The 12388-nt window shown below is 41.2% G+C and overlaps 1 protein-coding gene across 1 annotated transcript in view; it reads right to left on the reverse strand.

Annotated features, from left to right (window-relative positions):
* EPG5 (ectopic P-granules 5 autophagy tethering factor) overlaps window positions 1-12388 on the reverse strand; it is a 109369-nt gene that overhangs the window by 38733 nt on the left and 58248 nt on the right. The window contains exons 25-27 of the mRNA XM_031441986.2: window positions 9819-9963; window positions 5157-5328; window positions 3883-4045 (exon numbers count right to left, since the gene is read on the reverse strand). Coding sequence (XP_031297846.2) covers window positions 3883-4045; window positions 5157-5328; window positions 9819-9963 — 480 coding nt within the window. The remainder of the gene's footprint in view (window positions 1-3882; window positions 4046-5156; window positions 5329-9818; window positions 9964-12388) is intronic.

Raw genomic sequence — 12388 nt, forward strand, 5'->3', positions numbered from 1 at the left:
GCTGCCTGGTCCAAGGATTGAAAGGATGAGCAGGAGCTCAGAAACGAGTGGGGAGAACAAATAACAGTACAAGCCTAAGGACAAAGGCATGACTGTGCATGTTGTGTGTGCAGAACAGAAAAGGTCTAAGCTGCTGGAAAACAGCACATCTGGGGAGTGGGAGAGAGGGTAAATGATGTCACTAGAAAAAGATCATGAACAGATTATGGAGGGTCGTAGGAGCCATATTTCTTTTAGATACTAGAGAACCAACATGGATCACATGGAAATGTGATCAGATTTGTGTTTAAAGAAGATGAAAGGTGGCAAATGAACTATATAGGGGAAAGGACTATAGGAAGGAAGCCTAAGGTGTCAGTTCAGGGGAGAAGTGTTGTGGGCCGACCACAGGGCAACAGCAACAGAAACAAAGAGGAAGGAATACATGCAGAGCCATTTCAGAGGTGGAGCCAACCTGACTTGGAAAGCAGCCAGATGGGAAGTGGGCGGGTGGGGGGAGGAGGGGAGGGAGTGGAAGAGATGACACTGGTGCCTGGGTCTCCATCTTGGGAGCCCAGGTAAGTGGAATTACAGAAAACACAGATTTGACGGGCAAAGTGAGATTAGTTTGGGACCTATGCAATTTGAGGGACCTATGGGACATTCATAGAACATTAAGTAGCAAGTACAAGTTCAGATCTGGAAGTCAAGAGAGAACTGTGAACCAGAGAAACAGAGCAGGAGTCATCAACATATAGATTAATCTCTCAAGGATCATGGACTATGGAGGATTGACTGAATCTATGAACTCACCAGAAAAATATTTTTCTACACACTTTCAGGGGCTTCACTTGCCCACTAAGGACCATTCACAAACCACAGATGAAGAAGTCCAGCACAGACAGAAGGCAAAAGCAGCCGGCATCACAGTGAAGAAGGGGACCAGGAACAGGAGCAAGCATAACCAGCAATCCAAGCATTGAGCTGATGAAGAGGAACCCTGGAGGGAAACTGAGAAGTGGCTGGAGATTCGGGGAGACCAGAAGAGACCTCATGATGTTCAGCATCACCAGATATCACCAGAATGACGTCAACCAGGATCAAAACTACTAGTCAGGGCCATGAGGTTGTCACATGCATACATAAGAGCTGCAGTTTTATGTATGTATAACACAGCCTACCTTCTGTAGGAACACTCTCTCCCAGGACAGTACCTTGATGAGCCATGAACACTCAGAATTCACCTTCCCTCCAGCTGACAAAAACCTCTCCTCCCACAAACTACAGTCATCGTGATACATGGCTTTAGACTCAAGCACAATCTTTGACCAAAAATCAGAGCAAACCTAAGTGACTTGCATGGATAATGCCCCAACTTCATGGCAGCTAGAGTTTCAACTTTCCTCTGCTTTGCTCTTAGCCATTAAAGAGTAGCCAAAAAAAATAATTTGATCTTCAATTCCTAGAAGTATGAACCAGTGAGTACCACCCAGGACAGCTGAAATCAGCAATTACAATATAACTTCCTAAAGATTTAAGTCTCAGACTACAAAACTGCACGCTGTCTTTACATTTTTAATTCCCCTGGCACATCTCCATCATCAGACAAAATAACGGCTGAAGGAGTACCGTTGAAACGGACACTTGGAGGAGCCAACGGGAGTTTGGGAGCTTTCGAAATGATGGGACTTCCCAAACTGAAAGTCAGGGCACAGGGCAACAATGAAGGCAAGCAGAAAATTAAAATGTGCTTCAAGGAAACTTGAATAAATCTAATGAGGTTATGGCCGCAAAACAGCGCTATTTTTCAAATTCTTTAAGCTTCTATAAAATCTCTTTTTTTCTCTGCCTGCCGTTTCTTGTTTTTTACTTCTTTCTTCAAGTGGTCTTAGCATTTACCAATTTTTCTTTTGAAAAAGGAAAGCATAAGTATTTTTAGTGTTGTCTGTAAAAGCAGAGTCTAAGCCATATTCAGTTTAATCTTATCGTAAATCATCTTCTTTCTGATCTCCCTCCAAAGTTACTTAGGAGGTATTTTTTAAAAGGTGTAATTTTTTATTTCAGAATTAACAAACTAAAGGTTATAAAAGAAATTTCAATTCAATGGTTCAGAAAAATCAAGACTATGACCCCTTTTTTTCTGAAAAGGGACAGAGACAGGTTACTGGTATGCTTGCTGCTAAAGCTCCCAGGTCGGCCTCGTGGTATTTTCTGCTGCAAGACGTTGAGAATTAACAGGAGACAAGGCCATCGGACCTGCTCTTTGGCTGGGACAGCAAATATTTACAACTATTCAAAGAGTAAGCTATTGGCCTGAATTGGAAAAACATTTCTTTGTATTTACCTGAATAGTCACTTACAAAAATGCATTTTAGGAGAATTCACTTCTCTATTTAACAGATTTAACAGCCTGACAAAGATATGTAATTTCAAAATATGGAAAAATACTGTATTTGTAAAAACACAGACTGGTAACAAGAGAGCCCCCCCTCTTTTTTTTTAATAATCAGATATATTTCATCCTCTTTCCCACCAACTCAAAATCCACCCTCACTGGCAAACTTTTCTTCCTGTTTTATTATGTTAGTAAGTGATCCTTCTAAAATACCGCTACCTTAGTCTTACTAAAGCACTAGCAACTGGAGGGATAAAAACACACCGAAAGAAAATTAACTTTATAAGGCACCTGGCCAAAGATATTATCACAATATTTAGGAATCTCACATTCCAGGTCAAATTTCTTAACTTTAGATACATACAACTATGTCGGAAAAAAAATCAGAAATGAATTTTGAAGGTAATGAAAATATAAGTACAAAAAATTATTTCAAAGAAGACATTTTCGAGAGAAGAGGCTCCTAAGGAGACTGATGAAAAATACATTACAACTGTTAAAATGTGGATTGGCACAAAAAAGAAGGGAAAGTTTTGAAAGACAATCAAGAGTCAGTAAAATAAATCCCCCAATCCATAAAAGCTAACCCAAAATGGAGCTATTTTTGTGCAAGTGCAGTCAAGCAGCAGCTAGCGCCCATCTCCAAGCATTTCTTTCCCAGCTCTAGGAAAACTGAATTCACTTGCAGAAAGAGTGAGATGTCGTGATTAAGGAGCATGCGCCCTGCAGCCAGCCTGCCCGGGCCTTCCTGGTTTTGTCACTCACAGACAGCGTCACCTTGGGTGTGTAACTTAAGCTCTCCATGCCTCTATTTCCTCATCTGGAAAATACAGATAATAAAAACACCCACCTCACAGAGTGCTGTGGTGAGGATAAATCAAGTCCTGTAAAGTGTTTAGACAGTGCCTGCCATAAAGTAAGTGCCACGACATGCTGGTTAAGGCTAAACTTTCATTCCAAAGTCCTGACAGTGTCGCAAATCCAACTTCTGCCTGTTGGCAGGCGCCACCCAACTGACCTGCTTTCCTCATGTCCCTCCCATCTTTGTCCTCAGTGGCTCCCCACCGTCTGCCACATGCAGCCAGAGCTTCCAGTGATTACCCTTTCCAATGTGAATTCCTATCCCCACTCCCAAAAACAGTTGCAACAGACTGATCTAGACAATGACCCCTAGACGAAGTCATGGTGACTCCCACTCCCACATTCCCTCGAACTGAATCCAAACTACCATCACCAAAGTCTTTTATGGATCAGCTTGAGCCCCTCCCTCTAAGAATCATCTCAGGGATTTCACTCTTCATTTCTCTCTGGCTGCCCGTCTTGTAGGACTCGTCAGCACTTACGGGAATAAGTCATTAGCTCTCTGCGTATCTTCGCTCTCCCAGAAACTATTAGGTGTCTTGGGACACGGGTGATGTACTATGTACTCCTTTCAGTCTTTCTCAATGATAAGCCATCATTAGGGCCTCAAATGAAATTCTCTGAATTATGAAGAAACGTAATCTCACCTGAACCGTTACGACCGCTGCCCCTTGGCACATCTTACCACCGCTGCCTCTGCACTCCAAGTGGAGTGTGGCCTGCTCTTCTCGATTAACGTACTGTTTGGGCATTGTGTCCAGCAGCTCACTATCCAGGGCAACCTGCTGAGATTCCCGAAGAGCTGCAGTTCTGAAAAGCATCATTAGGAAGTGTCAAAAAAAAAAAAAAAAAAAGTCTTAGGAAAGGTTTCATGGTAAGCGATAAAAGCATCCAGTTCTCCCCAGTCTGCACTGGAGACCAGTAAGACACAAGGATTCCACAGTAACGGAAGACCAGAGGTGTGTGTGCCAGGACTTACCCAAACCCCCTCGCCGGCAATCAGGCCAACCAGCAAGTTAAGAAAGGAAGGAAAACAGGACAACTTTTTAGCCAGAAACAAAGCTTCATCTAGAATCTGTGTTATATCAAAACTGTTTTTAAACGGACCCTTAAATACATAAAAACAAATGAGCGTCCCATCCCGATTCAATCATCCTAAAGGGGTGTCTTGTTTGTAAGCACTGGTGGCTTCTTAGGTATTAGCCACTCAAACTGAGATGTGGAGACAGGGAAGGCTAACTGTTCACATGGGTGTCAACGCCGTTCTAACTGTTAAGTATCATTATGTTAACGTGCAGGTGGCCTGTTAAGATGAAGATATATGCCTACACCAAAAACCACCAAGGAGAAAAGGGCCAAAAAGAGATTGATGCCCGTGGGTTTTGCAAAGATAAACTCTTTTACTTTATAAAACAGACTCACTCCACACACTCCTCTTCACAGGATCACCAGCTAGAGTCAAAACTTTTAAACAGTTGATCATTCTGTATCCACCGGGAACTCAGAACACTAAATGACTTTCCCACACTTTGCTCAAGTATCTCTGTCAATTTTTAAAAGAATATGGAGAGTTAGAGAGCAAAGAAGTGACCAAAGAGAGTAAATCTCATTTCATTCCCTTTTAACACCATCTTCCAGTATCAGAAGGTTTCCTCAGGAGAAGCATAAGAAAAAACATAGCTGGCACGGCTGACCCTCAGAAATGCCACCACAAGACACATGTACAATGTATATAGTCCATGAAAACACTACAGAATTTCAGTGTGAAATTAAAAGACTTGTCACAGCTGGGTTAACTAAGGTGACTGTCTGAGCCAATCTGGTCAAATTACTCTTACGGTTAAGAAGGCCGGTGGCAAAGCCCTTCTGGGTGCTACTCATCCAGGCCGTCAAAGCACGAGGCTGGCGGTCTCGGTCTTACCTGGCCTGCTGCTGCAACACACTCAGGTCTGCGCGCACCATCTGGGTGGTGTCCTTCTGACTCAGGAGCACGGCTGAGGAAATAACTGGGACAGGGGGCCTCATGGGGTGCAGAACTAGGGGAGGCTGGGGGTCCTCATGCTTCCGCAGGTTACTTAAAACTCTTTCTTTAGCTGAAAAACAATTAAGTCATATTTACTGAATAATGGCTACTAGCAGGTCATAACGTACTGCATAACTAGTCTGTTACCTTCCTAAAGAATGCTAAAGATCTGAAGAATAGTTATTTAAATCACCAGAGCCTTAAATGAATAAAATCATTATCTTTCATTACTTGCGAGTTTTGAGGGATCCCCCACAGGCCTAATAATATTCTACCAGGAGCTGAGAGCTCAGAAGTATGTGTTATGATTAAATAGAATTCCGAGCCTCAAAAATTCTTAATGATAGTTAAAGAGCTACAGCTCATGATTTTAAATTATCACCCTAGACAGTTTTGCATGACATGCTAGGTGTTTGGACTTGACACTGGTGTAAAAGGGATCCAGTGAATGAGTCTAAGCCAAGTTTTAGAAAGATGGTAGCTGTTATCCGGACAATGGACTAGGGAAAGGGGGCGGGGAGCCCAGTTAAGCATTTAATGCAATCATCCAGATAAATTTCATAGGAATAGGAGAAAGAGGAATGGGCATTATGGAATGAAGCTGAGTGAAAAATCTTACATTAGGCCAAGGTTCAAACAGGAGGCCTGAGAACAGTAGAGTTAAAATGAACAAAGACATGAGCATAAACTCCTACAGATCTTTATGTAGTCATAGAGTCATTCATTCATCCATTCATTCATTTATGCATTCACTCAAAAAATGGTTTATGAGTCCAAATAAGAAATTAGCCACCATATAAGAAAAATTAAGGTAAATAAATGTCAATCTGTACCATGCAAATTTGCACTGGATTGCACATGGTCTCATACTGGTCAATCCAACTTAAACGTTTATATTTCTATGCTTAGTACAGGGCTGAGCACACAGTAGGTGTCCAGTAAATTTCTATCTTCCCTTCCTTTCTCTTCACTCCACTATTCACCTACCACACAGCTGGCAGTGACTGAGGGACGGGAAGAAAAATGCTGCCATATAAGATAACAAAGGTCAGGAGAGGTCCAAGGAACTTCAAGTCAATAAATCAACAAAGTACTTAAGGGACTACTATGAATTTCCGATCTCATTCCAGATATAGCATTCAATTTTCTATTCTTGTTAAGAAAAATCAAAGAAAATTTAATAGCCATGACTTTACTTGGCATAAGAAATCTTGTATTGTTTGTAACCCAAACAGATGGAATTTAACATTCCAAACAGGTCAAGTTCAAGACCATCCCTTATAGCTGGGGTTTTTCCACTAGAACTACCACTCTGCACAGAATTCAATAAAGTTGGATATTCACTACTGGGTAAGGCTTCTGACTATGTTCAAGTTTCTTTCAAGCAATGTTAGGTCATGATTCTAAGGCAAAAAAGGAGGCTCTTTTTCCAATAAAATATAACTTATCATTAAAAAAATCAATGGTGATTCTTTAAATACAAAATAAAAGACAGAAAAAACTTAATTCAGAGCATTGTCAACTATAATCACAACTCTGGACCACAACTGACAAAAATTATGAAGCCAGCCAATAAATTTAAAAAAAGAAACTGGTGTCATAAGCATGCAATAATCTGTGAAGTGCTCCTGAAAATTTTCCTACAATCACAATTACAAGTTCAATTGTTTCATATAACCATCATCTAACCTGCTATATCATCTGAGAAAAAATGAAACTTATTATTTAAAAATCTAGGCCTTAATTTTACTTAGAACTGCATGCAACCTATACTGATGGCCAAAAACAAGACACGTGGTGACGAGCAGGGTCCCTTCCCAGCTTTGTGACTCGGGCAGGTGACCTAACCACCTTACCCGTCAGGGTCCTTACCTGCTCAGAGGGGATAACTCTCACAGGGTTGTCGGGAGGACTGAGTTAATGCTAAGAAAGTGATGGGAATAAACTAAGGGCTTAATAAATTACTAGCTTAACTCCAGAGAAAAACAGTCTTTCAGGGCCATGTTAGGAAATGTGAAAGCACCAGAGATGCTAAGACACGACCAGAGACACATTCAACAGCTCACAGATCTGTAAACACAGCTCTTCCTCTTATTTAACAAACTTTCAGGAATAAAAAAATGAGAATTGATATGGTTGGGTTGAGGGCAACTTTTATACCTTCCCCTACATTTTTTGCTATATTGCTTAATTTTTTTTTCAATGCATTCATATAACTTTTATAATCAAAAAAAAAAAAACCTATTATTATTTCAGGGGAAAAGATGTTGGAGGAAAAAAAAATTAAGAGTCTTAGATAACACTGTCCATTTGACACTCAGCACCTTTGATATTGAGTAGGACCATGCACCCCTGCCCCCTCCAACCCCTGCTTCTTGTTTATCAAAAAGCTGAGGTCTCCCAGGCCTTCCTGAGTCATAAAAGAGCAGGCTCAAGTAGCTGATGGTTAGGACAACAGTCACAGACTCACTGTCTGATGCACACTCCTGAGCTGTTTTACAGATACTGTAACTTACTGTAACTGCCACCAGAAGGGAGAAGCTACCTGCATGATGACCAGGTCTCTTCCCCAGCCTCCCCTTCAGTAATCTTGCGAACTGTGACCAAGGCTGTTGCCCCCAGGGTCATACCCCTGCCCTCCTCTCCTCAAACAGAAACCAAATACTCTTACCTAAGTCTCAGGAGGCAGCCTCGAAGAGAAGAAACAAGAACTGGTTAGAAATAGTGAGGTCCAAGATGACAGAGGACTTGACTGCCAGGGGCCCTTGCCCCTCGTTATAGGCTCACTGTAGTAGGTTAGCATGCTAAACGACACTCACCAGCGCCGTGACCGCTGACGATTGCCATGACAACAAGTGGAAAAGCCCACACAAGGACAGGAAAGAAAGGTGACTGGTTCCAGCACACCCGGAAGGAGGACATGATGGCAGAACCTTCCAATAAAAATCCACATGGTCCAGCCCATAGCTGGAGCTGTCTCCACCGGCCACCTTGGCTGACGGTTCCCTGCGCAAGTGCATCTCTTTCCTTTTCCCTTCCCTTGAGCAATAAAGCAACTCTTCACTTTGTCCCTCTGCCTCTGCTTGCAAATTCTTTCACAGCCAGCAGCTAGGACCCAACTTTGGTGGGCTTCCTAATTCAGGGGTCTCACTACGCCACTAACACCTTCATTTACAGATGAGTGAACTAAAGCCAAGAGAGGTTCTTACTTTTCTCTGATCACACAGCTAACCAGTTGGTTAGTGGCAGAGCTGGAACAAGAATATATTTTGGCCTTTCTCTGAATCACCTCAGTGCGCTATCACACTACTAATTACAATATTTTGTTCAACAATTGTATGTACAATTTTCTTATATGCCCTACATTTTTAAAACATATTCAGTAATTTATTTTTTTTCTAGGAAGATTTTTTTTAAGTTTTTGCATTTTTTTAATGATTTCTTTGGGGGGGAGGGTATTTAGGTTTATTTATTCATTTAATTTATTTTTTTAATTTTTAATGGAGGTACCGGGAATTGAACCCAGGACCTCATGCATGCTAAGGACACACTCTACCACTGAGTTATAACCTCCCTCCATATTCAGTAATTTAAATTAATAAATGATCCCAAATATTATTTTCTATTATTTTTTGTCATAACATATGTCATCAGCTTTGCAGGTTAAATGAGCTTTGGTGGCCTGGCATAGAAAACCAACTGACAATTTATAAAATTGTTTCTCTAGGAAAACTCACTGTGAGAAACAACCAAGTTAGAAATTTTGATCCATTTGTATGGTAAAACTTTCAGATACAGAGAAAAAGAGCTCATGAAAGAAAAAGACTTCTAATTTTAAAACTACAAACCGAAAATAACTAAATTCTAAGTTGTACTTTACATATTGTAAGTCAATTTAAATGTCTTTTTAAAGCATCACGGAGAAAACAAACTACCAACATACTTAATCACTTTCCCAACACCAACTTACAGCAAAATACAGGGGACAGAAAAACACATGAAACTGTACCACCAGGATATAATCAGCAAAATCCAGACCGCAGGGAAACCCTACGGTCTGCAGGTGGAGCCATGTCTCAGTGTGGGCCAAGGAGATGTAACCAGAAGGTCTACGAGCAGCTTCTTGAAAGAGTTCTTAAAAGAGGAAGACCCTTCCCTGCTGAATGGAATGCAAATGCAACAGCTTAAGCTTAAGCAGCTGTCTTGAACCTTAAGTGGATGTCACACATGAGGAAGGTGGGGCACCAAGACAGCAGAAGCAGGGGTCCTTGGAAGGCTTTCAGGTTATGAAGATACTGCTCTGAACCACCTGCCTCCAGACTTCTCTTACATGAAAAGGAAAAACAAATCTCTATCATATTTAAGCCCTAAATGTTTTTGGAGTTTCTCTCATTCATAGCATAATCTAACCCTAAGTGACAGACAAGTTAACAACAAACTCCTAAAAAAGCAATTCTCACTGAGGAATACAGAGTGTGAACTTTAACCTTTAATGGCTCTGATTCATTCATTCACTCATTCATTCATTCAAAGGATCTGTTGCTCACTCATGTAACTCACCCAACAACGGATCAGTGAAGTCCAGCTGCACTGACAGACTGCAGGGTGTGGAATGGGACTCCAGCTTGGCCTGCATCCACAAACCAATGGTTTCCTGAAACTCGTAATGTATGCGCTCCATGTTCAAATACTCCATCCACAGGTCCTAGAACGGAACCACAGGACTTTAACTTTCAGAGATGAATCATATATTCACATATAAAACTATATTACTATAAAGTGAACCAGTAAGTTTCAACATGAGGTGGTCCATTCCAAGTTCTCCAGGCATTAGGATGAATCACATTTAAAATGGGCACCCTAACAATCGTAGGAACCTTAAGACCTTTTGATTGTGTATCATGTTTGTAAAAAATAACACAAACACACACACACACACACACACACACACACACACACACACACTACTGAACTTGTAAAGTATAAGATATAGGTAAAAAACATAAATTTTAAAGAGCTAAAAATAAATATACTGAAAATAAATGGATCTGGATTATATCAAGCCCTAGGTCCCAATACCAGTTCACAGGAAATACAGGGGACAGAAAAACATATTAAACTATACCACTAAGATATAATCAGCAAAATTCAGACTGTGGGGAAACTCTGTGGACAAGCTACCCAGTTTCTTCAACAAATAAACGGCAATTAAAATGGATTAGGGGAGGACCTACAGGTTTAAACAGATTCGTAAGAACTGTCAACCAATTATAAAATGCAGGCTCCAGTTCAAACAAACTGTAAAAGTAAATTAAAAAAAAAAACTTTGATGACATTTGTGAGATAATTGGAAATTTAAACACTGTCTAGATATTTGATAATAAGAAAGTATTGTTAATATTTTTCAGATGGAAACACTTCAGGGTTATGTGGTTTTTATCCTCATCTTTTAAAAGATGTTATCAAATGCTCTCTAGGATTAGCTCCAACATGGCATCTCCAGCTACCCAAGCAATGAATTTGGGAGGCCCTATACATCTCATCTACTCTACCTAATCTAAAAATCCTATTGATTCCATTGATTCTTCTTTAATATATTTTTAATTTGTCCATTTATTTAATCACTCCTGCTATTTCAATAGCTCTCCAAAGACTTTGGAAAAAGACTTCCTGCCGATAACATTCTCTCTGCCATACCCCATCACCATGCCTTCCTTTCAACCTGACAGACTCCCATTTGTCTTGAAGGGCTCAGTTCAAAGGTCACACTCCAGCAGCCATCTGAATCAGGTGCCATTCCCGTTTCCACAGCACCCTGCGCGGTCCTCTCCCACAGTCTTTATCACCAGATATAATCATTATTCAGTCCCCTATTTGATCGTAAGCACCTTGAAGGCAGGGACTATGTCAGGTTCTTTTTCTACCTTGAACAATAGCTACCTGACACCTTAAAGGCATTCAATAGATACTCATGGAAGTGAAAGGGCAGAAAACTAACAAGATGACCACTGAGCTGTTCAGGCCTGCCCTTCTAGCCAAACTCACCTTATGACTAACAGTCTCCCCTCCCTGTGCACTCTCTTCTTAGAATAACTTAGCCTTTTACTCTAGAAGTCTTGAAAGAAGGCTACGGAGTGAACCTCAAGAAAATGGCCAGACCCTCCTCAGTTCCTCGGTAACAACAGCAAGTTCCTTTCAAGGGGAAAGGAATGCAGCCCCTGCTCACACCCTGACTGCTATCACGCTCCTGTTCTCATTTGTCTATAAAACCCCAAGATGGGCTCACAGTCTTTAGGGCGTCCGCCTGCTGTGACTTCCTTTGCCTGGCAAAGCAGCAAAGCTGTTCTTGGCTACCCTCCTAAAACTCCGTCTCCAACTCTCAATTCGACTATCAGGCTACAGAGCCTGGTTTTTTGGCAAGAGATGGAAGGGAAGAAAAGAAGAAAGCAGAGCAGAGAGGAAGGAAGGAAAACAGAAGGAAGTCAAAGACATCTACCCAGAAATGAAACAGTGCATACGATGTGGAAGCAAGTAGATGTAAAGATCCAAATTAAAGTCTCTCAAGTCTCAGGGGATCCTACATCTCATCCCAGTGCTGGGGTCGATGCCCCATAGAGCTCAGCCCCTAGGGAAAAAAAACTGAACAGGAGAGAGATGTCTATACACACACACAAACGCGATGGCTATCAAAAGCTTAGAGAAAACTCAGAAGTTTTGGCCTAATAAAAGACCACAGATGTCTTTGTTTGCGCACCTGGGAGAGAACAGCTTAGAATATGTGAAGACTAGAACTGAGTGTCTCCAGAAGGGCAATCAAAATGTGACACCTCCAAGTCAGTCATCTCCGAAGGTGAACAAACAGGAGCTCCCTATCTCCTCCTGCTATTAACTTCCTGTGTAATGCATGACTCTTGATAAATCCTTACAGTGAACTTGCCATGGGAGTAGAAATGACTGCTTCAAAGTGTTCAGCTGCTGACAATTTAAAACAAGGACGAATACTGTCAGAAGAAGGCTGTGTTTATGAGGCTGTAGAAGGTCCCAGAATAAGCTTCAAGCCTTCGGGTGAGGCTTGAGATTCAAAAGGAAACATCTCCTCAATATAATCACATATTTTTATAAGTGATTTT

Source organism: Camelus dromedarius, chromosome 28 (genome assembly GCF_036321535.1).
Source record: "Camelus dromedarius isolate mCamDro1 chromosome 28, mCamDro1.pat, whole genome shotgun sequence".
NCBI lineage: Eukaryota > Metazoa > Chordata > Mammalia > Artiodactyla > Camelidae > Camelus > Camelus dromedarius.